The 25753-nt window shown below is 38.6% G+C and overlaps 2 protein-coding genes across 2 annotated transcripts; one reads left to right on the plus strand and one right to left on the minus strand.

Moving 5' to 3' along the window:
• Positions 1 to 8386: 8386 nt before the first annotated feature.
• On the minus strand, positions 8387 to 12297 carry PELO (pelota mRNA surveillance and ribosome rescue factor). Its single transcript, XM_032281097.1, has 2 exons — positions 11235 to 12297; positions 8387 to 10940 (listed from the first exon to the last, which is right to left on the minus strand). The coding sequence occupies exons 1-2, from the start codon at positions 11958 to 11960 to the stop codon at positions 10509 to 10511; spliced, it is 1158 nt and encodes a 385-aa protein (XP_032136988.1). The 5' UTR covers positions 11961 to 12297; the 3' UTR covers positions 8387 to 10508.
• On the plus strand, positions 11959 to 17894 carry LOC116558662. The gene is made up of 2 exons (XM_032288696.1): positions 11959 to 12494; positions 16299 to 17894. The coding sequence occupies exons 1-2, from the start codon at positions 11959 to 11961 to the stop codon at positions 16393 to 16395; spliced, it is 633 nt and encodes a 210-aa protein (XP_032144587.1). The 3' UTR covers positions 16396 to 17894.
• Positions 17895 to 25753: the final 7859 nt, after the last annotated feature.

Consider the following 25753-nt stretch of genomic DNA (forward strand, 5'->3'; position numbering starts at 1 on the left):
CATGTTAGACAGGCTGGTCTCAAACTCAGACCTCAAGTGGTCCACCCGCCTCAGCCTCCCAAAGTGCTGGGATTACAGGTGTGAGCCACCCCACCTGCCTTTTCATCTCTTTTCTTAACCAGACAGCTGATTGGTACTGTGGTCACAGAACGCCTTCAAGTCAATAGGCCTACTCAGTGATGACACTGCTGGTGTAACCTGGCTGCAGATAAGAAGCACCTGGGGAGCTTTTAAAATGTACAGATGCCTGGGCTCCTTTCCCAAATATTCTTAGTTGAGGTTGAGCTCAGGCACCACTTTGATTTTAAAACTCCCTAGGTGATTGGTGCTGCCTGGTCTGGCAACCACTGGCCAAATGGCAAGAGCATTCCAGTGAAAATGAAGACCTGCTTTTTCTCATTGCCTGTTTCTTTGGGAGGGTGAGCAAAGTTGATAGGGGAGAAAAATAACAAGAAGAAAAGTAGCAGGACTCTGCAACTTGGCATGCCATTGGAATGTGGCAAACTATTAAAAAATATTTGTAAACCTCAAGATTTTCGTGCATATATTGACACAGTGGTTTAAGCAATTGTCCTCCCACCCCATGTTCAAGTTTAAAGGCCCCCAACAACTTTAAAAATAGGGGAATGTTAGGCAAAGCATTCCAAATAAATGACCCTCAGTTCTGGAATTTTCCCCTTAGCAGTTAGCCAAATCCCAAATCTGGCAGCTTTTAAAATAGGGTGCAACATAGATTCTTTTAAAACCTGAGAGTCACTAAACATTTATTTTACTGGAAAGATATGATACAAAAATAATAAGCAATTATTGTTACTGCACCAAGTAGAATCAGAGAGATTATGAAACCCAGAATCATCTTTCTTTCCTCATTCTGCAGATGAAAAAAGCAAGTCTCAAAAAGATGAAATGATTTCCTCAAGTCATACAATCTAGTGGCAGGGCCTGGTCTCATGAATCACCGGCCAGTTCTCACACAATGTCCTCTGAGAATGACATGGATGATTTCTTCCTTGTATCACACTTGGTTATTCACAAATGCAATGTTCTTACAAATGCTAATATTATCATCTTTGGTAACCGTAGCAAATAATATTTGAATTATTTTGTAATTTTTGGTGTGCAACATCCCCTCCAAAGTCCTAAATTTCATAAGAATGTGAAAGCTGGTTGCACTGCTTTCTCGATCCTCACAATTAAAATTTCTCATTCATCTAAAAGAACATATGTGAATCTGTATGAAATACAAATCTAAGAACCTTTAAATTTACAAAGAACCATTATAAAAAGGCCTTGACTTTCTCACATTTCCTACCTACATACTCCATTTTCCATTATTTTTTAATCCGACCTAGGGAAAGTACAGGATCAGAAATAAAGGTGAAAATGATTCCCAGAAAGACAGGAAAAATTCAAACACTTATTAAGCTCTATTAAGTTTTAGACAAGGAGGTAGGCCCAGAGTGAGAAATTTAGTGTGGTGATAACAGGCTCATTCTCTTGAAAAGATACTAGTGCATTTAATGAAGCAGATAGTGAATTCTGCCTCAGTTCTTCGCACTTTCCCACATTCCACATGCTATCCCATTTCCTTTCAGTTTAGGATTAGAACACAACTGACACACAAAGGGTCAGAAAACTATTCCCAGAGTTCATTCCTCCTCATAAAATGGATTGTGGTTTTTCCTCCCTTCTGCAGAAAAATGTTCTTTCCTTCTACCACACCCAATCCATGCTGGCCATTTAGTAAAATGAACAACTTAAGAGAGAAGTTATTATTGTTTGTTAAAGTTGTTTTCCTGAGGTTTACAACCAAAGATAAAATGTTGAGTAAGAAAATAGAGAAGACCCCAGTAGGTCCTTCTACTGTCCAGCCTCAGGGCCTTCCCCAGGCCCCAACTAGCTCCCTGTCACTTCTTTGTTCCTGACTTCCGTCCCCAGGAGTCAATTACCCTTTCCCTGAGGTGGCTGCCACCATCCAGTCAATCCTGGACATACTTTCTTCCATGAATGGCTGTGGAAAGGGACAGAATGTCTCAAGCTCCCCTGTCACCATCCCCTTCTTTGCTGTCCTAAAAACCTAAGAAGCTAAGCTTCCTTTTCTGGTTTAACCAGTCAGTGCTTAGTCATGTGAGAAACCAGAGGAGACAGCAAAAACATGGATACTTTTATACAAAGGTTCCACAATCTTTCAGAGTCCTTTTGGTCATGGTCCCTGGTTGGTATTTGATTCCACTTACACCTTTTTCATTTACTTATGAGGGTAGGAGATAATGGAATGTACTTCACCATGATGTCTCCTCTCGGGTTTGTTGATTCCACAGTAAATATTTAACATTTAGAGAGATCAGGGATTACAGAGACCACTGTGTAGAAGAAAAACGTTACCAAAGTAAAGTTGAGGCCAGGTGCAGTGGCTCATGCCTGTAATACCAGTACTTTGGGAGGCCAAGGCAGGTGGATCACTTGAGATCATGAGTTCGAGACCAACCTAGCCAACATAGTGAAACCCTGTCTACTAAAAATACAACAATTAGCAGGGCATGGTGGCATGCGCCTGTAATCCCAGCTACTAGGGAGGCTGAGGCATAAGAATTGCATGAACCCAGTAGGTGGAGGTTGCTGTGAGCCGAGATCACGCCACTGCACTCCAGCCTGGGGGATAGAGCAAGATTCTGTTTCAAAAAGAAAACAGGAAAGGAAAGTTGAGAGGCCTTAAAAGAGGAGGTCCCTTTGCCTGATCTCTCTAGAAAGTAATGGAAGATCAGTGTGGGCTTCTGGAAATTTCCAGTTTAAACCCTGACAATACCTCCTCGCTAAAGCCAGGCTGAGTTAGAAGCTCTCTGAGCTCCTTGTTCCTGTGCTAGGTTGCACTGCTGTGACTACTGCTTTACCATTTGTTCCTCATTATAGACTGTGTTTTTTTGCAAGGAAGGGATTGTGATATTTCTTTACCTCCAAACACTGTGGGCAATTAGAGTGCCTGTCACATAGTAGGTACTCAGTACATGATTTTCAGAATAATGAAATGGCTCTCAGAAGAAGAAAGACACGATGAGTCTTTCTCTAGGGAAATATAAACCTCCTCTAAGGAATGAACAAGCTTCAAAACTGGGTTTGAGTCTCAGCAATGCCATTAGAGAAAAACTGCCTTGCCACAAAATGATAACTTGATAAATAAGGAGGATTTAAGGCATTTTTGAATTTCACATTGTTCCTTGTTCCTCTACTCCAAATGAGTCAATATGAATATGTGACAAAAAATAGGTGACATTGGAATTGGATGTATCAAACAGGAATGTGGACCCTGTGAAAAACTCATTACCAACCCTCTGTGGGCTGCTTTACATCTGTATCGGAAGTAACTAGGTCCGATGATATATAAAGTTCCTTATAGCTTTAACCTCTTATGATTCTAAGTGATTCAGAGCTATATACTGAAATGTATTTTAATCTTCCTCTTCAAACTCTTCAAAAAAAAAAAAAGGGAAAAGAAAGAAAGGAAAAAGAATTATACCATAGTCGACAACACACTTGGGGAGGAAGAATAAACTATAAATTATGGTCATCAGATCAAATGAGCTGAAACCCAAGATTAAAATGTTTTCCATCCACAGAGCTATTTTTCACAATGGTGTCAAACAAAAAGTTCTTGTCAATGTTTACACTAGGACTTGATGAAAAATTCCAGGCATAAAACTTTTGGAACTTAGACTTGAACTCAGAAGGACCTTCTACCTCTGAATAAATCGTACAACTAAAATATTTTGGGATTTTTTTTTTCCCTTAAAAATTCATCCCTCAACAATTATTTGAGTTTAGATTATTAAGGCACAGTAAAACTCTGGTTATCTGGAACTGTCATTCTAGGTATGACAGCTAAAGTTTTTTTAAGTACCACTATTTTTGAATGAAAACCATTTTGAAAGATATTACATTTATTTGACTTATTTAACAGAATACACTGAATGCAATTTAACCTTTCACTCAATGTGAATATCAGGTACTGGTATTGTCCTCAGTAACATCCTCAAGCCCCAGTGAAATATCCTATAATAGCATAGGCTTTTTTCTTTTGATGGTGTTTCAGGATCCATTCCCACTATCAGCTGTCACTTTTGACTGTTATCAATTCTGTCAACTTGGCCACTTGTGGTCATCTTCTGCTGATATCTAATTTCCTGATTAAAGGCAGGGAAAACTGTCTTAATTCATCCTTGCATACTCAGGGGTAGCATAGTTCTAGCTACTTAAGGGTCTTCATTTTTAAAAAGTTTGTTGGCCAGGTGTGGTGGTTCACACCTGTAATCCCAGCACTTTGGGAGGCTGAGACAGACGGATCAAGAGGTCAGGAGTTTGAGACCAGCCTGACTAACACAGTGCAACCTGTCTCTACTAAAAACATAAAAAATTAGCCGGGTGTGGTGGCAGGGGCCTGTAATCTCAGCTACTTGGGAGGCGAAGGCAGGAGAATCGCTTGAACCTGGGAGGTGGAGGTTGCAGTGAGCCGAGATCGTGCCATTGCACTCCAGTTTGGGTGACAGTGCAAGATTTTGTCTCAATAAAAAAACAAACAAACAAACAACAAAAAAACCCACCAAGTTTGTTGAAATAGTGCATGACTTATTTGTAGGTTTAAAATTAAAGAAAAAAAGCTTGCTAAAACTAGGTGTGAAATAACAATAAACAGATGCTGGGTAATGCTTGAAGGGATTGCTTTCATACCTAGATTTGCCACATTTTCTCTGTTTTCTCTAATTCTCTGCCATGATCCAGGTAAATTAGAAGACCTTAGAATTGAGTTCCTGACTTTTCATGAGAGATGACTAAATAACAGAATAAAAACATAAAAAAAAAATTGGTTGCATAAATTTTGGCTGATTATGTGAAATTTAGTGTCATCAAATAATTTATTTTTATTTTTAGATACATGTTTGCCTACTCCAAACTGAAAGCTGAGAACTGACCTTCTTAGGTTTTTTTTAGGATATTGGCTGAGGGAGCACCTCATCACATCCACTAGCTATGTGATTTTGGATAAATTATTTGACCTTAATTTCATTTTTTTTGGGGATCAGAAAATAGTAATAACAAAACCCTTTGAACAGGGTTCTTGAAAGACTAATGCATTTTAAGGTACTTACCGTAAGACCTGACACTTAATAAGCACACAGTTATTTTTGTTATAACAGGTTGTCCGTTCCTGGAGTGGGGACAGTAGTACCAACCCTGGGCATGGCCAGGCAATATGACTGCCAAAACATTTTGCTCTTGTATTTGCTACTTGGCAAATATTGCTGTTGCCTCAGTATTGGGTGTTTTGAAACCAAATGTGGCACTCAAATAGAAATAAGCTTTAAATTCCTTAAATTTCTGACATTATAGAAAACTGGTATTTCCATTGAACTAACATTCTAAAGAATGGGGTTTTTAATGTAGGCTATTTTAGGAAATCAAGAAAGGAAATTTAAAAGAAGACTGATATCCAAGTCCCCACAATTTACCATAAATGTTATCGTCCTTAGCAACCGTAATCTGAAAATTTAAGACCTTCCCATATCAATGCTAATTATTATAGAGTTAAAATATTCATTGTAAGAAGCAAACACTGCAGCCTCAAATTTGTATGCAACTATAATACTACACACAAAGGTGTTTGTTTTTACAGAAACTCATTCGTTTCTCCTCATTTAAATTAAAACATTCATAATATTCCAGTGTGTTACTCAGTGTTACTTATCTCAACACAATATGTTATTGAAAATAGAGATATTAATACTGCAAAATAAAGGGCTATTTTACCAATTATTCTTGGAAATTTAGAATTAATACTATAAAATATGGATGAGAATACAGATGGTGATATATATCACATGCTTCCTAATAGGACTAATTCTTACTTTATAAGAAAAACAATGAATGAGATTTTATCATCTCCACTGAAGAAGGTATTTCCATTAACAAATACCTTCTCCCAAAGTTTTTTAATGGTATTTTTAACCTAAATAAGTATCTCTTTACTGAATCTGGTTAATTGTTTTATTTCTAAGTGAAGTTTACCTACTACTTGATGACCATGTTTAGTAACTCCTGATTGTTCTCCTTGTTAAATCCAAGACTATTATTATAGGTTTTATTTTCTATAGCTGCATTTTTGACCTCTTAATCTTTTCCTAAAAAAGGCATCACTGATTCACAAAAATATTATAATTGCATCCTAACTCCTTTATAAAGCATGTTGTAGTAACACTTTTACACTAAATTTCTAAATCAATTCAAGAGAGATACATAGAATACATTAGGAAAATCCTGAAGAGCACTTTTCTAAAATCTAAATCTCAGAGTATATAAACTGAATCACACCACAAAGTTTAAATATGCTGACACTAATTGGAAGAAAATTATTTAACTGAGCATTTTACCAACTTTATTGGAATTAATAGTCCTTTTTTAAGTTGCTCTTCAACTCTTCACTTTAGTTGCTCTTCACTGCTGAAGAATTCATTTACTTGAAAATGATCTACCAGTAAAATTGTAAGCTGGTCAAAATCAGTTTTTGAAACAAATTATTTTCAAATCATTAAGAAAGATGTAAATCAAACTGCAAAATTTATGCTGCAGTTCAGACTCTTGTGGTTCTTCAGAGAATCAAAGAGGAGTGAACCAAATGTCAGTTGAGGCAAATCAGAGATCCTATGTTAGGACAGGGAACACAAGGCTAGAGGGTCCAGTAGCAGTAACTGGTTGGCCTGAATGAGCTATAGCTTGCTAATCACTGCACTACGGGAATCCTGAAAAAATCTTTTAGTAAATTTAATCACCCTATAAAACATTTTTTAAATTATAATTTTTAAAATTCCATTTTGTGTCATCATCTTTCCTACCACTCAAGAAATCTGAGATTTACCTTTGGATTCTACTTTTTTCCATAACTCTTAACAATAATCTGCACTCATGTCCTTTTGATCCCATCTCTTGGTATCTCCTATTGACTTCTGTTCATTTCTATTGCAAGGAACATTGTTGCTGCCTTTGATCAGGCCATTATCATTTTTCTCTCCTATCTTCCTAATATGCCTTCCTTTAACCAGTCTTCCTGCCTTCAGTCTTGCCTCCTCCAGTCCATCCTTGATGCTGCCAAATAGTGCTATTTGTCAAATGCAGTTTATCATGCTAATCTCCTGCTTAAACTTAGTAATTGTTTCTCATAATGGTCAAACCCAAATCCCTTCTTGTGGTAAGGAGGTTCTTAGGTGATTAGCACACTTCCCCTCCCCAACTTATCACTTAATTTCTCCATATTTCTTCTTCCCATTTTAGGCAAACTTACTGGTCCTTGCTCTATAAAGTTCCTCCTAAAAGTAACCCCTTTCAGCACTGCATCTTTTTACACACTTTGTACAAGTTACTTGTAACCATGATTTGCTTACATGCTTGTCTTCCCCAAACCCAGCCCAGTGACTGGTTCAAAGAAGGCACTATAAAAATGGACAGAATATATTACTCTTAATGATTAGTGTAACATAAATATGGGCGCCCCATATCTAAGCTCTGGCTCTAAGCAAAAGGGTTCATCTTTCCTTAAGCCTTTAGAATCACTTTAGAAACTCTTCAACTTCTAATTTAACATATTCTGATACTAAACACAAATAGCTAGTCTTGACTTGCTTGAAAAACCATATGATTTAAATGTACTATAACCCTTTCCCAAATAAGAGCTGCTATTATGGGGAATTAATGTACAGACTGTTTCATCTGTAAACTTGGTTGTTTAGAAACAAAGATAATTTCAGTTCCAGAATATATGAATTACAGAATTAGCAATATCTGTTAAAGATAATTTGAGGTTAAAAGAATTAGTCAGGGGGACTGAAAAAGGAAACTAAAGTTAGAAACTATGTAAAGATAAAGACGAGCTTTACAAAGCTACTCTAGTAGCATCGGGGAGAAGAAAGATCCAACTTGTTTCTAAGAGGGTAATGAAAATGAAATCCAGGATCAACAATCTTGGGCATTTAACATATAAATGGAAGACCAGGAGTAGCTAACTGTCATTTGATATGTATTGTATCTATAGCAAAATGAAATAATGTGCAAGCTTCTTATTCATTGAGTTTAGTGGGCATACATAGTAAATGTTTGTAAGTACATAATAGGAAATGGAAATGTACAGTACATTAGAGAAGGTACATTGGAGTTATTATTGATAGGGTTTTAATCACATATCCAGTACTTAATGAGTAGCAGCTGGAATTAGACTACTGTATATGCTTTCCAAAGACTTATTTTGTCTTCTAGAAGTCAAATTATTTGAATTTTTAATTTGCTTCTATCATTATTCTATTTTTACCTATGATCTAGTAAGAACTATATTTTTGATAACAGAAAATGTAATTTCTTAAAAATGAGTTAAATTTTATTTAATTAAATAATTCATAGACATAAAAAACAGACATGTATAGAGGTTTTATAGATAGTTGAGTATGGCCAGTTAACTGTTGAAAGACTTCAATACTAAAGTCTTTGTCTGACTGGTGACTCCTCCCAGAGATTTACGAGCACAGAATAACCTATTGCCTTTGTTTATCAGATTTTATTACGTGCAGGAATCACCTGGAGATAGATATTGGTACAGGTAGATTGTCTCAGTATGTCTACAAAAGAGGCATGAATTCCAGTTTTTAACAAGCTCTCAGAGATGCTGCTGGTCTATGGACCATACTTCTGAAGAGAACCTGAATCAGTGGTCTCAGCCTTGATGCCTATTAGAATCATCTGTGTAGCAAAAAACATTTCTAGGGACAAAAGGTTATTTAATTAGTCTGGGCTGCGACCTGGACACTTAGGGTTTTAAGAGCTCTCAAGTTGAGGTGAACAGGTAGCTAACTTTGAGAACCTATGGCTTAACATGTACTGGCTACATTTATTAGGTTTCATTTCAGTACTGCATAGATTATGAGAGTAATAAATGTCCAAAAATCTCCAAATCCTTACTGAAAATAATTATCAGGTTCCACGTTTAAGAATTTCAGTGGCTTCATTTCTATATTCCTATTATTTAGTAACATATCTGAATAGTATTTTAAAGATACTCAAAGAATTATAATGAAATGACAATCTCAATTATTTTTAAATTAGGAGGTAGATTTATAAAAATATAAATATGTGATTTTTAAAGCATAGGAAAGTGTCAGTTCCCAATAAGAAATAAAAAGGTTCAGACTAGTTAGGAAGTTTACAAGAAATCCCCAAGTCTGTTATACTAGGAAGAAGGCCCACAGACACAGGAAAGACAGGCAAAAGTTTACGTAGTATCACTACTTGAAGTAGGCATCACTGATCCAGCAATTACAAACTAAATCGTTTCTAATTATTTTGCTAAATTGAGGTTTGCAAAAGGTCAAGAAACAATTCCATTTCTGAGGATCCTTCCTCAATTATTAGAAATGTGCACCAAAAATACTTAAAAAAAGAGAATATTTTAAACTTGGAGGTATTTACACAATTCTATAATTACAGTAAAGTGTATTGGAGTTTAAGTCAACTGCCATATACTAGACATGTGACTTACACTTTCGAACAAGCTTCTTCATACCTAAAATAGTCCAATAAAAATGTGCAAACCCAGATTAATGCCACATACAGAATTAAGTATAACTTTGACAAGCAAATAAATAAATAATATGGCATGTTTTGGGGCAAAGAACTAAATCCCAGATTGGGAACGACTTCCAGCTTTGCCACTAATCAGCCACATAAAAGCAAATCACATTAACTTAGTCTAATTTAAAAAATAAAGATGCCTCAAAGAGGTTACTTTGACAATCCCTAGCAGATCAAAGCTCTAAAATCTAAAAATAACTAATTAAGTGACCGTCTAAATCAAATATGACTAATTCTAAAGACAACAAAACAAAACCAAGCATTTCCTGTCAACGTGATTGGTTTAACATGTTTTAAGAAAAATATTTAAAACTTGTCTTTGAGTCTACTAATTGCACGGCAATCATTTAAAACAGTAAAACTCCTTAAATTTTTTAAAAAGTGCAGTGTGTGGCAGTGAGGAGAAGATGGATCATTAAATGCAATGCAAGAATACCATGCAGAATTAAAATAAATGATGTAAACTGAGGATAAGATAGCAAATACTTTTTCTAAGGAAAACTGTTTCAAAGCATGCAGTGTGAAATTTCATGATCTATCCCACACAACATACTGTATAGGCACTGTTATTAAATACACGTTTTCTATTTCCAAGTACTACAAATAACTCATTCCTATACAAAATTACCCAATAAATAAAAATGGTAGTATGTGGAGATTATTTCCTTTTATTGTTTAAATACATGACTTGCCAATCACAAAATATCTAGTGTAACCAAATACATAAGAAATCCCTGTATGAATCAAAAATGCCACTCTTGCAGCTTTCTGTCACAAGGATGCTGAGAAATGTATTCTAACAGTTTAGGAGTGAGACACAAGATAGTCTCAATTTTAAGTTTGAATCATTAATCCTCTTCAGAACTGGAATCATCCTCTTGGTCAGAGAGTTCAGGAACAGGGAAGCGGAGAATGGCAGCTACTCCGGTCAACTGGCTGAGCTGTTCCCCAGAAACGTGAAGACTAGAGAATATCCTAACGGTGCCTGCATTCTCTTTCACGCTGTCCACCAGCCTCACATACCGGCTCCGTGTGGCTACATCCTGATGCCTGAAGAGCTCATCGCTGATGAGTAATGTGTCAATCGCCATGGCTTCATTGGCCTTCTCTACCTGCTTGAGTCCATAGAAAGCTCGATCTGGTTCATGTTGTAACATTTTATAGAAGTCATCCAAGGCTTTGACTTCCCCAGCAGCTTTAGTATCTGAAAGGCGGCTAGCTACAGTAGGGTCACAAAGGGCTTCTTTCAGGGAGTACTTGTGTCCGGAGGAGGCATGTACCTAGAATCACAATTACAAAAGTTAAGCAAAATAATCTCTTAGAACACCCATTAATCAGCCCACAAAGGCTTAAAGCACTTAAGGCTTAAAGGCCAAAAGCACTAATAAGGCTTTATATGTTTAAGGACTCGGCAAAGTTTACTTAGTCATTTAACATTCTCTTTTTACTTCATTATCTCATGATAATCCCAGTTAAGTAAAGACTCTCTCCTCTCATTTTTCCTAATTCTAAAACTTTAGTTTATACAAATCCCTCTGCCCATTCTTAACTATCCCTGGGTAAGATTGTTTTACCTGAAGAAATTTGGATCGGTTTTCCAAGAGCAGTTTGTTGTCAGTCTTCACGGCTTGTTGAAACATGTAGTCGCAGAACTGCTCCCTCACAAATCCTGGGCTGGCCACCAGGACGCACTTGACAACATCGAAGTGTATGTGGCGCTGGATAGCCTGGACCACCTGTTCATAGAACCGCTCCAAGGCCCGGTCATGCTGAGAGCAATTGCCTTTCCTTTTCCTAGGGATGTTCACCTCCACCTTGGCCCGAGTGAGGGTCATGCTGGGAGTGACTAAGCAGATATGGGCGAGGCCTTCCTGCATGACCACAGCCGCCACATCAGCGCTCCACGCTGGGTCACAGGCCTGCTCGATGCGCTCTAGAACCACACTGTCCCACTGTTTCTTGGCCAGCGTGAACTGGCGGTTGGGCTCCAGCTCGATGGTGTGGTAAGCCCCCATCTTGACATACTCATTCTCTTGGATGTTGGTCCCCTTAACCCGCAGCTGGCAGGCTTGAGAGTCGAAGTCGATGGCCTCCACGCAGAGAGTGAGGGTAGTGCGGACCCGGTTGCTGCCCACACTGCCCGTGGAGGACTCGGTCTGTACCTTGCGGATGGTGGAGGCGCGCAGGCTGTCACCCACCTGCACGAGGTTGTAAGTGTGCCACATGTCCTCAGGCTCCTCGGGGACCAGGGTCACCTGGCCCGCATTGTCCTTCTCTATGTTCTTCCTTACGAGCTTCATGGCTAGCAGGGGCTCAGTGACAGAACCAGAGGAGCCAAGGGGGTCGTCACCTCCGCCCAGGGAGAGGGGATGGGAGTGTAGGCCGGGAAGGGGGCGGGGCCCAGTTCCTACGGGTACTTGCCTGGCGGAAAGAAGATACTCTTGCTTCTACTTATACAGCCGAGGGAAGCACTTCCTCTATCCTCTCCTCTCTCGGTTTCCGGGCGTGCTGCGCCTAACAGGCGCGGGAGACACAGCGGCAAACAGCGTCTTCTCCACCGCTCCCGCTGGCAGCACGGAGCAGCGGGCTGATGTAATGAAGGCGCATGCGCAGCCCGCGTCCCGCGTCCAGTCGCACGTCTCACGTACCCAACCGAGAGGCGGGGCCGCAGGTCTTGCGGGCGCAGGCGCACTAAGCTGTGAGAAGCTCAGGGCGGATGAGCTCCGTGAAAAAGGTGCACGGAGTATTTGGTGTTGCGTCCTTTATTTTAATGCTAAACTTGAACTTCCTAAGTTTCTTCTTCCATCCCTGTTTGTGAAGAATCCTGGGAGTGTGTGAGTGCAAATATTAGTTTTACTTGGGTGCGGTTGCCACTCTGCAACTCTTCCCTCTGGGTAAATCAAATTTCAAAACTTAAAACAGTAAAAGGAGCGCTCACAAATGCAGATTTGGACCCCAAAGGTTCAAACTATGCTCGTTTTTGCACTTATCCGCACTCGGACGCTACAAGCCTGTTGGCGTTGGTATTTAGAAGCGGTTTCTGAGAACTACTGGTCACATTCTGTCTGGGCTCCCAGCAACGTGTCCAGCTGTTTTCTGCGCCTAGTTACCATGTCTGCACGATCTGATTAACCCAGATGTTAAAGCGCTGGTCCCAAGAGAGAAGAAACTATGTGTGGAATTTGCCCTTGGGTGGACTTCAGAGTTGCTTGACCTGATGTCCTGGGAACCCTAGGCTCCGAAGTTGGCGGCCTCAGCTTTCCACAGGCCAGCAGCCTGTGAAGTGTTTAAGGTGGGGGGTGGGTCGCAATAGCTTAAGCCAGATCACTGTCGGAGCTAAGCTAAAAGCTGAGGCTATGGGAAGTGGGGAAAAGCTATTAACTATGACTGACCGTGATTGAATAGCTACATAATTTAAAGAAAATCCTTAAGTAGCTTAGAATTCTTTATTAGGAAGTGGAAGTGGAGAAGTGGGATTGCCTCTTTAAAAGACGGGTGAATAGAAAAAACACACACAAAAAAACCCAAGTTTCTCTTGAGAGTTTAGATGGAGCGGAGCGCAGAGGAGTCCTGCACACGTAGCTTCCCACTGTCTTTTCTCTTACTCTGTGTGAATTGCAAAGGGTAACTAACCAGCCTGAACTGATGAAACAAGGATGAAAGGAAGGAATCTGAGTTTGCCATAGGCTTGTGAAAGGAAAATAAATCTCCGAACCCCAAACTCATTAAGCCAAAGGGAAAAGTTAGGCTGGGAACTGGGTCATGCAAAACTGCCTTACCTTTTGGTTCCTAAATGAGATGGCTACCAGATGAAAAGCTACACACCTCTCTCATATTTTGCTCACAAGGAGATTCCCAGTGAGCTCCAAGATCTTTACCCTAAAATGTTTCTATTAGAATTCACCATTTACATTGGTAAATGGATAGCTTATGTTAGAGGTGCAGTCACCCCTCTACCCACCTGGCACAAATGCATATCTAATTGCTCCCCTGCCTCGTTTGTCTATTTTCTCTTATGTAAAAATGCAGATTCACTAAGCCAGACAAAGGCACGAATGACTATTTTCCCCCTGCCACCCTCCCACATGAAAACTGTATTTCCCAGTATTCCATCCTTTCCCTTTTAAATTGGGAACCTTCAAAATCGTCTTCCCAGAAAGGCATAGACCTGTTTTCCCCACACACGTCCTTAATTTTGGCAAATAAACCTCCTGAAATGATTGAGACTTGTCTCAACATTTTTCTCTACTGACAGGCTTGACAATTTAAACTTAACTGTCAATTATCTTTCTAAGAGATTATCATGGGACAGAACGGAAACGTCCCCTCCAAGGGGAAAGTCCAAATTTGAACCGCTACTTATTATTTATGGCTTCTTTTCTCTTTGTTTCTTGTTCTCTATGTTTTCCCTTACCCTCCTCCATCTTCCTTTCCACCTTCCTATCATACTGAGTACCCTCAAGAAGTTCCTAATTCACATTGCCTTCTTCCGATTCCAAGAGAACCCAGCAACTTTTCACTAAGCAAAGAACTGATCACATTGAAGTGTGAAGGTGATCTGCCTCTCCAAAGGATGCTGAAGTATCTTGTTAACTTAAAATTCCTAATTGGTAGAGTGAACATGTACTTGTGTGAGAGTGAGAGTGAGTGAGAGAGAGAGAGAGAGAGAGAGATAATGAGGAGATAATTTTGAACTGGGGCTTTGAAGTGCTCCTTCATCACCTTCTAAGTACAACTCATCTCTTCCATAGTCTGCCAAAGATTAAAAGCCACAGAATCACAGTGGTAAGCACACGGTAGGAACTTAATGAAAGGTATTTATTGAAGAGCTATCACTTATTGAATCAAGTTCTTTCCTATGCTCTTTCTAATTCTCCCCTGTAAGGTAAAAATTTATTATCCTAATTTTACAGGAGAAGAAAATTTGCTATGGGGAAGTTAAGAAATGTTTTCAAGATCACATGACTAGTGTTGAAATTCAGACCTGCTTAACTCCATACCCTCTCTTTCCACTACCACCATTGTATATTATGAATGCTTGTAGTCATCTCTGCCACTGCAAATTATGTGCTGTTATCCACTGTCTCTTCCCCTCAACTACCACCTTTATCAGTTAAACAAAAACCCACAGCTTGGGAACCAACCTAGAGGATTTGAAAGGCACTTGTCCCTTTCCTGCTCTTTTATCCCCTTTTAAAATTATTACATTCTTCTCTTCTACATAGTTTTTTTTTTCCCTTCTGTCCAGCCTAGGTCATCATTATACTCTTAGAGAAAGATCTAATATTCTACTTTAGAAAAATATACATATATTTTTCTTCACATTAGAAATCTGTGAAAACCCCATATTAACTCTTAAATCCCTGGTTAAAAATTTTTTTTTTAAGTTATGAGTTATAAAATCTTTCATAGAATTACTGTTTTATGTGAAACATCTGCAATAGTTTGGAACTTTTTTCTTTTTTAGTAATTTAAGCCTATAGTTGAATATTAGATGTTTTCATCCAGATTTTGTGTTATGGCTTAGTATTTCTAGAACAATCATATTTTTATTTTGATTCATTTTGGATTCCCATTCCCTATGAATTAAGTCTACAATCCCTGTCATTTAAGCCTCAATTTACTTCCCACTTTTCCTCTTAGGGCACCCTATATTCCACCTTGAAAGTAACCTTTGTTCCCTACATATGCTAGGAACTTTCTCGTTTGCTGCCTTAACTCATACTAACTTCTCCTTTCATCCCTGCTTCCATTAATGCTGCCTATTTTTAAAAGCCAGCTTAAATGTTATCTCAAACTTGAAACCATGCAAATGATATGTTATCTCAAACTTGAAACCATGTTAATTTAAAGACATATCTTTTTTGTTGAACTCTGGAGGAATTCATCTTTATACCCCTTCTTTGTCCTTTGAAAGGTCCCTTGCACATAGTAGGCACTGACATATTAATGATAAGCTATGTGAGTCAAATGTAAAGTATGGCAGCTATTTTAACATTATTATAGACATTTCCAGATACTTCTTAGAGCATTTATATTGTTATTGACTGCATTTCACTAAATAATGGTAGTTTAAAAACTGCTTTAGTTATATATTTGTTTTCATTTTTTTTCCAAATAAGCAAAATCATGAGAAAAAGGCCATGGCTTTTAGCTCTTGCTTTAAATACTAATTTTATACTTATATATTGGATGTTTAAAATAGAAATTTTTATATCAGTAACTTTATATCAGCCTAAATCTTTATATCAGTAACTTTAATTATATCTATTTTTCCTACAATGTCTTATTTATATTACTCTCTCCAGAAGGGGTAAAAAAAAAAAGTATAGTTACCACCAAAAATTTTTAATTTGTTGCTCTTGAGACACTTCCAATGTCTCAAAAAGAGAACTGGACTAGAAGTCAAACATCCTGGATTGTAGTTCTTACTCTTCAATTGTTTTTACTGTAACTTTTGGCAGTACTCAGTCTCTTTGAAACCAAATTTATTTTACTGACGATTTGAGGGAATTGAATTTAATAATCAAACTTGCAACTGTAAAAATTAGGCTGCAGTAATATTTTTTAAATGTTTAAACAACATCTGTAATCTCACCCTAAGATATTTGTTTTCAGTTTTGCATGCTATCTTTCAGATTTGATTCTAAGATTCATTTCAGTGGTGAAAGACTGATTTGCAGTTTCATGCTTGTAGACCAAGAATTGGCAGACCTGAGATACGGTCTTTCCTAGATGGATTCTACCAACTTGAAATAAGTCCCAGACCTCAATAAAGCTATTTTTTTCATTCTAAATTATAAATAAGATTATTTGTTCTGCTCTTTCAGTTGATCATCCTTATGAGGTTCCAATGACATTATGATACTTGATATTAATAAATTATAGAGCTCTGAAAATGCCTGGCTTGAAGCTAGAAAACTGGATCAGATAAAACAAGGGACAAGAGCCATTTTAACATGACCATGATTATTTAGCCTTGGAAAAATAACTGGTTTGGTAGAATTGACTGATGGATAGTCTTTTGGGTACATTTATTTATTTTTCACCTCCATTTCAGAGAAACCTTAGGTCAGCTCTACTGAATGAAATGGTTCATGCACCTCATTGGTGAGTTGAATTACTATCTTTCCAATTATAATAATATGAATGAAATGGTTTGTATGACATAAAATAGAATTATAGGCTCCTGAAAGGTGAAAATCTTGTTTTAATACTGTCTGCTTAGCATGAGACCCTTAAATAGTTGGGGCTGTATAAATTTTCTTGTTTTCATCTTGCATTTTATTTTGAAAGACTTACTTTCCTGCCACACAAACCTAATCATTTCGTTACTCTGTATAAAGCACTTTGGGAACCTCTCCCACCATTGCTTCTTTCCATGAATACTGCCTCTTCCACCTGTGAGCTACATGAGTCTAAAGTATGACAGCTATTTTAACATTTTTACAGACATTTCCAGATACTTCTTAGAGCACTTATATTGTTATTGACTGTATTTCACTAAATAATGGGTAGTTTAAAAACTGCTATTCCACCAGTAAAGGCAGAGACTGACTACCTTTTATCTGTCTTTGTATTCCTGGAACACAGCATAACAAGTGACACGTATATTTTTAGTATGCAAAAATTAGTGGTTATTAATTTTTCTTTAATTCAGAGTTTTTAACTTGCCTGTAACTGACATCCTAAAATTAGGAAATCACATTTTGTTTTATAATGTTACTAAAAATTTAAAAAGAAGTTTACTCTTAAGGTACGTTTATATAAGCCTGTTTCAATATTTGAGAGCAATTTAAAATACATCTTCTGCAGGAAAAGTTCTTAAACTGTTTTAAAATAACACATAATGGCAATTAGTTTTATCATGCATGGTTTGGAAAGTGAACGTTACAAAATAGGAAGCCAGAGCTCCAATTATAAATATCTAGTGATAAATGCAATCAGTTATTTAGAGAGAATGTGCAAACCTCAGATTGTGCAAAGAAAGGTTCCCATGTGACCTCCACCAGCAAAGCTAAGTGGATGACTGGGAGGATCAGTTAGCTAATATAGACAAAAGGGTAAAAGGTAAAAGGGAAAGTGAGTGGGTTTTTTTGTTTTTGTTTTGTTTTGTTTTAAGGAACTTGTACTCACTTACTATCTAAATTTCCCATGATGGAAAATACTTACTTGCAATTGTCACAAAACAATACAAAATCTTCTGCTAAATAAACAAAATCCTATCAACAGAAGTGTGTGTATATGTGTGTGTGTGTAGTTCTATTTGCATGTATTCTTATACAGCATAAGATCATTTCACCAAAACTATTACAAGTAAAATGTATAACAGATATTTTAAGGACGGGCCAGTACCTATCTATTTTTAGATTTCAGTATTTGGTAAAATAAAAGTCTAATAAAGTAATTTCAAAAGTCCATTTAACCTATAATAAAGATATGTGTTTTACAAAATATATAAACCATCTTAACTATTGATGTTTTAAAGTGATTTAGGTGCTATACTTAGATGTAAGAATTTGCATTTATTTTAGGAGATCTCACATAATTCATATAAAAAGAGTATGTGTTTCCATTCCTTTGCATATTTGAATTACAATGAGTTTTCAATTCAGATCTGTCTCTTGTCTTGTTAATAGGGATCTCCTGTTGGGATGAAACTGATTTTTTTTAACACATAAAGTGAATCCTTAACACTAACCAGCATATGCATTTTAATTTCCTTTTAAAACTTAGTTGACTTTTTTTATATTTCTTTTAAATCATAGGAAAGTTTTGATTAAAGTTAGTCTCCTTCCTATATACACAGCCCTGGAGCTTACCAGCAACATGACAAAAAGTTAAAAGTTTGCCAAAGCTAGAGTCATTAATCCTGTGCAACTAGAACATTATTTGATTACTTTATTGTCACCTTTCTCCTGAAGCTTTCTTCTAAAGATAGAGTATTTGGAGGGAACTCTGTTTTTGGGATCTGGTGAGGCTGTTGGTGCCAGAGGAGCAATTATCCCCTAAATCAGATATAAACTTGGCACTTGAAAAGGACTAAGAGGAGCAATGTTATATCTTTATATCTAGGTGAGGTTTCACATATTAGCCTCTTTGAAACCTTATGACACAATTTTTAAATGTCCAAAGAAATATAGAAAATTGTCATGTAGGTACACTGTATATTATTGGTTGTAATTTTCAGACGCACATTTTCCCAATTTCAACATCTCTGAAACTAGAAACTATGTAACAATCTAGCAATTATAATTAGATTGGGAGTGGCTTGTCTTTCTTAGTGGTGCATAAAATAATGATGCAGCTGTCCATCCATTCTATTATTTATAAATTTGGGTTGACAGAAATATTTCAGGCAGAGGTATAATAAAAGGAGATAATCTGATCCCTTAATTATTTTATGAGTTGGTCAACAGTCAGTTCTTTTGTGATTCATTCAGTTAAAAAGCACCTATTATTTCTATGTGCTATGGTTAATAAACAAAGATTCTACACTCACAGAGCATACAGTAAGCTGGAAAGACAATTAGATAGTGAATTATAATACCACCGTGTATTATATAATAGAAGCAAAGGTGCTAGGATATACATGCCCTGAAGGAGGGTCCACTCTACTTCAGGGTGTCTCTTGGAAATGACATTTATTCAGGAATTGAGATCAGTAGCAGTGGTAGTGACTACTTATGCAAAGTCTCCAAGAAGACCTTAGAGTAGCTGGCACAATAAAGGAGCTGAAAGGAGCTGAATAATCTTGAAGATAGAAATTCATGCAGTCATTTGCATTTCTTGATACTCTACTGTACTTGCTTTGAAGGCGAATACAATTCTCCAGTCACAGACTGCTCTGAATAGGCAATCTATTTTGACTCTAGCACCGTGGCAACAGTTTCAGAATATCCTTCATCTCAGTTTTTTAACATAAATTCAAGTACACTGTTTTATATTTCATACAACAGAAGACTAGTGTAGGTAAAGAATAGCATTTTGGTCCCCAGCTTTTCTAAATGTGTTTTAAACATGAGCTACTTTATTAAAATGTGTTAAGAGATGTGGAAATTCAGCAAGTTCTAAATCTAGTGAGAAGTTTATTGGGTTGAAAGTGGTGGAACATGTTGGAGGAGCATCCATCTACTGTAGTCAGAATATCAGTGACAAGCTGTGGCCCAAGAGCTCATGCTTCAAAATAGCTGGATAAGTGTTATGACAGGAAGGAAGAGAAATAGGTAAATTAGTGTAGCATATATATGTGTTTTGTGGTTACTCTCATTGCCTATTTACTAAACAAACAAAAATCCCATGAATTCATTGCTGCCTTTACAAACATCACAGTAAATAAGACAATTTTCACCATTTTCAGCAATTCCTGACAATACATTGTCTGCTATTGGGAGTCATTCTCTGTTTTGAATAGGTGGCTGACTTTCTCCCCATATTCAGCCATCTCCCATCTCCTCACTGGACTTCATTTTGAATAGGAAATCTTGCCTAAGAGAAAAGTCATAAAAGAAGACCCTTGCTTCTAGGCCAACCAAAATATTTCCAGGAAAGGGACATATAGCTTAATTAGGGGTAATTCTATGTTTATATTCTTAATAACCAGAGATAGGAGTCTTATTTGAGTTACACTTACTTCAGTACAACTAAAAATCATGGAATTAAAAGATTGACTTGTATGATTAATGTGGTCATTATCCAAGTATTTTAAACAATTATGTTTGGATTTCACATTTAGAGGGATGAGCAAGGGAGAATGAACTTATCTTTAGGCAGCCTATATAGCATATTATTTTAGAGCATTAAATTTGAGGTCAGAGATATGAATTGAGTAGATTTGCCATTAGTTCTTCAACTTTGGACAAGTGAAATTAACTTCTTAGTACTGTATTTTTATTCTTTGTCTCTAAAATATGGATAATAGTTATAAATTTTTAATTTTTTGCTTTTCTTTTTTTCAAGGCTAATCAAGCGGAACAGTGAGGGTAGAAAAAGAACAAAATCTGTGACTGTGATCAATTAGTAAACTTCATTTTTAGATTAAAATGAAATAATAAATGCAAAGCTCTTGGCACAATGCCTCGCACATAATACATTTCGGGGTTAAGTTGTGCTAGTTACTCTGTTATTGACTGTCTTGCCCTTTGTCCTCTGGAAGGCTGGATCTTGCCATTTGGATATGGCCAATGGGAGGGCTGAGCAAGACATCAGATAGGAGGAAAGGGGGTATATTTATTTTCCCTACTCTTTCTCTGCTGGGCTTCAGTTTTGTCACTAGCTGACTGCATTCTCTTTTTATGACCGCAACTCCAGTCTAATGGCCACCCCCCACAGCTAGAGTTCATAATCAAACTAACACTGCCACCATCTCAGGCCTAGGAATGGTCATGGATTTTCTTCTCACTCTTGCTTCAGGTTCTTTTTTTCCCCGCTGTGGCTTGTGCTAGATGCTCCACCCTCTTTTCTTGTTCCTTTAAGGCCTCTCTAAACTGTCACTTTATGAAACTATCTTCAGTTAAATCCTTTATACATGCCATTAGTTTATGCTGGGACTTCGACATACATAAAATAACAATATTTTGTTTAGACATAGGAAGAACATCTTTTGAGGAATCATTTTTAGTAAATATTGTAAGGAGCTAATATGAGACACTCTAAATCTAATGGGAAGTTTATAGGGATGCTGCTGGTTTGTTGTTCTGATGTAAACTCAGCTTTGAAAGCTGTAGAGAGTTTGTTTAGATGTCAGAGGGAGGTAGGAAGGAAAGGTGGAGTTCTTTTCTTGATGCATAAAACAAGATCATTCTTCAGTGGCAGAATGAACACGAGGATTATGCAGACAGTAAAGACAAGTGGCTATAATGGACAGTTTATGCTTAAAGGTTGTGGTAGGCAGAATAATGGTCTCCCAAAGGTATCCATGACCTAATGCCTGGAACCTGTGAATATGTTATCTTAGATGGTAAACGAGGCTTGGAAGATGTAATTAAAGATGTTGAGATGAGGAGATTATTCTGGTAGGCACATTGTAATTACAAGGATCCTTAGGACGGTAGTAGGTTCAGAGTCAGAGAAAGAGATGTGATGATAAAGCACAGTCATGGGAAGATCTGAGGATTCTACCCCATTGGGTTGAAGATGGAGAAAGGGGCCACAGGCCAAGAATGCAGGTGAAAACAAGGAAGCTCATTTTCCCCTACAACCTCCAGAAGAAATGCAGCTCTGATGACATCTTGATTCTAGCCCAATGAGACTTCTGACCTACAGAACTATACAATAGTTCATTTATGTTGTTTCAAGCTGGTAATCTGTGGCAAGTTGTTACAACAGCAATAAGAAACCGACGTAGGAGTAGCAGGAGATAGAGAGAGAGTGTTGGATTAGGGCAGTCAGTTGAGAATTTTGGATTTTATCTTAAAGGCAACAAAGAACCACCAAAGAATTTGACTAAAAACAGATATAATGAAAATGATGTATTAAAAGGGTAGACAGGAAGTTGGGTTCAGATTGAATATAGAAAGATAAGCTGTACAGTAGTGTGAATGGATAAGTATGGTGATGAGCCCCCAGGTTACAAATGGACTCTGAATTGAGAAGTTTCTAAATCTGAAAGAGACTGGTAAGAAGAGCATAGAGAATATAATGACTGATGAGGAATCAGTAAAGGAAAGCAGTCCAATTTCAGATCTCTCCTGTTGTTTTGCTAAATGGGCATAAATATAGCACACACAAGCGATCTAAATATTATAATTTAGAAATATCTATGCATTTTTTTAAAAGTCTCTTCCTGGAATCAGCAATGTATATTTCACCAACATGTATATGAAATTGTAACTTGCGAAACTTCTCTGTTACTTCAAGTTTCATTCTTGTCTTTTTAGAGGATATGCAAACCTCATTTCATCATTTCTGCTCTAGAAACTGCTTATTTGGTAAAATGAAAATGGTACAACTTGAATAGTTAGTAAACTACTGTATTCAGATTTTGCACAAAAACAACAAAATACAAACAGACAAAAAACTGAGTTGGAGAGGAATCACAGGTTAAATATGTATAAAGAGTAGTGGCAGTAGCTGGTAAGTTAAACCACTCACTGGCCATAATGCTGTTCAGCAGTTACCACTGTTTGGAATATTGGACATTTCCTGAGTAGTGGAAAATGTTTGGATGAAAAGCCAGTAGCTCATTATTAACTCTTTTCACATCACCTCACTATGAAAAAAGCTCTGCTTGCCGATAATCAACTTCTAAATGATCTTTATAAAAGTTAACAATGCTTGGTCATCTAAGACAAGTCTAAACTGGCTGGCCCTACCCTATTTTTAACGGTAAAAATGCTAAATTAACTAGTACAGATAAGCATGCCAGCAGTAAAAACACTGAACAATTGAATATCAATGATATGTTAAAGCCAGCCATTAATTAACCCATTAATAAAGTGATTTTCAGCAGGGCTCAGTGGCTCACGCCTATAATCTCCATACTTTAGGAGGCCAAAACGGGCGGATCACGAGGTCAGGAGATGGAGGCCATCCTGGCTAATACGGTGAAACCCCATTTCTAGTAAAAATACTTAGCCGGATGTGGTGGCATGCGCCTGTCGCCTCAGCTACTTGGGAGGCTGAGGCAGGAGAATCGCTTGAACCCAGGAGGCAGAGGTTGCAGTGATCCGTGATTGCAGCACTGCACTCCAGCCTGGGCGACAGAGTGAGACAACATCTCAACGTCCCAACGTCTCAAAAAAAAAAAAAATTGATTTTCCTTCACGCAAAACTTCTATCAATACACTCCCTCGCCTCCTGCCTTCTTCAGTTTTTCACCGTTTCAACTCTGACCCTTAACCCCAATCAGTAACTGGTAAAAAAGATCTGACCATGGGTTGAGTATTGGGAAAATCTTAGAAAATACTATATTTCAATCTTTTTCTAAATTGGATACAACTTTGTATTTCCACTATATTTTTAAGTACCCTCCTGAAAAGTACACATTTATGTACAAATAACAATACTATATTTTGCATCTTAAAATTAGACTGCACTGTGATATTGACAGAGAAAATGTTCACCATTCCTTTCTACGTTTCAAAATATCCTTTCTCTTGGGTGCTACTTAGAAACATCATTTTGTAACAAGCAGCAGTTTCGCCTTGCATCCCTGTCTTTTCTTGTTTTGCATGGGAAGAGAGCCTGAATATTAGACAACAAGAAGATGCAATCATGTCCACTCTAGAACAACCCGAGGGTAGAAGTTTTAAAAATATATCAGGCGTCCTAATAAGCATCACCCTCCCATCCCATGCCTTAAAAAAGGGGGGTTGCGGGAGGACTTTAAGCAAAGTCCTAAAATACAATGTGTATTGTAAAAACAACTTTAATTTTAAAAAGTCAATTCTACCTTGCAAAGTTTTCAGTGCTGCCTCACTCCTCCTAGGGTAAAGGACTTTGGAGAGACACCAAAACTAATTCACATCAAAACCAGAACACGGAACTCCTACCAGCCCCGTTGCCTGGCCCGAGTACCTGGAGTGCCCGAAAGTGGATGGGCGCTCCCTCCTCCTCTCTGGCCCACGACTCTGAGGACCTCCCTCCCCGCTCCAAGCCCCGAGCCCACGAGCAGGAGATGCTCAGAGAAAAGCGAGTCGCTCACCAGTGAGTAGCCAGCAGCAGGGGACAGCGACCCCTGGGCGGGCGCGGAGCCGGGGGTCCATGGCCCGAGCGGCCGCAGCGCCAGGGGGCCGAGCTGGTTCTCAGGACAGGACCTGGCAGGACCCGGCGCAGGAGCCGCGCGCTCTGGCTGGGCCACTCCGCCCGCGGCTGCGGTTCCCCGTCCTCTGTCCCAGTGGCAGCGGCGCCCAGGAGCGGGAGAGGAGTGATTTCCTGTGTTTTCGTCGACTGCCTCTAAATGCGCTCCACGCTTTTCACATCCCAGACGGATTGCCACATCGCCCGCCCCTTCGCGCTCTTGGTCTCTGAAATCCCGCTGGCAGCTTCCCAGGCTCTGTCCGAGACATGGACAAATAAAGCCAGCTTCGCGGGTCTGTGTTTAGGCGAAAGTCCACCGGCTGTGGAAGCAATCCTTAAAGGGACATCTGCCTTTCATTGACAGGATGATCCTGCTCTCCCGGCCAAACCCCCAAGGTGGAAGGAAGGCGGGTAAGGGCTGGACCTTCTGGAGGGTGTCGCCAGCCCAGTGGCTCCGCCTTCACACCCCTGACTTCTCCGGGCCCTGGCAGGGAGGGCGCTTTGACGGTGCCAGGGTTCCCTTAAGGGGAGGCAGCTTTCCCGGGTCCATTGCGCAGATGGATTAGGCCGTCTGTGAAAGTGCGAGGATCTGGAATCCCCTCCTTCCCTCTCCTGCGGACCCTTGAACTTCACCGTGAGGTCGTTTTGCACTAAAGGGGGCGTCCCCACCACCCCGACAGGCTCCACTGAGGGCTTTGCTTTTGCTTAATGTGGTGGTGGTGTGTGTGGGGGGGTGTTGCTTCGTTTATGGTAATTCGTGGTTGCAGGGTGGTTGCAGATGAGCTTTTCTTTGAGACAACTATCGTAAGGGGAGACAGGGAGAAGCAAGACGGAGGAAAAACAGTAAGAGGAAGAGCGAGAAGGGAAGAGAGGAAGAAAAGCAGCCTCCCTCGAAATGGAATGTGCGGGGGCTATTTTGTTAACTGAATTAGGATGTTTGTACGCTGGTAATTTAATAAAGAACTCGGGGCACTATTATTTGTTTTCTTGCTTGAAACTTTTACGAGTAAAACTGCATTAAGTGTCCAGAAGTGCTTAGGAACTTGCAATGCTTCCCTTTCCTGGTGAGCCAAAGCCATATTCACCTTAACTTCCACCAATGCTTGCTGTTTTCGAAATAGCTGTGTCTTCGCGGTTTTGAGAATTTCAAAGAACAGAAAGGATGAGTGGATTTGTGTTTAGAGGAACTGAGGAAACTAGTTCAATTCAATTCACTTCAACTCAACAACTAATTGAGCATCTCTAGCTGGCAGAACTAGGGCTAGGCAGGACAAGAGTGCCACCCAAAGGAGGGTACCTTGAGCAGAACACAACACAGGTAGCACAGCACAGGTAACATGAGGGACAGGAAGGA

This window comes from Sapajus apella, unplaced genomic scaffold, assembly GCF_009761245.1.
Source record: "Sapajus apella isolate SASKATOON/1434 unplaced genomic scaffold, GSC_monkey_1.0 scaffold1, whole genome shotgun sequence".
Classification (NCBI taxonomy): domain Eukaryota; kingdom Metazoa; phylum Chordata; class Mammalia; order Primates; family Cebidae; genus Sapajus; species Sapajus apella.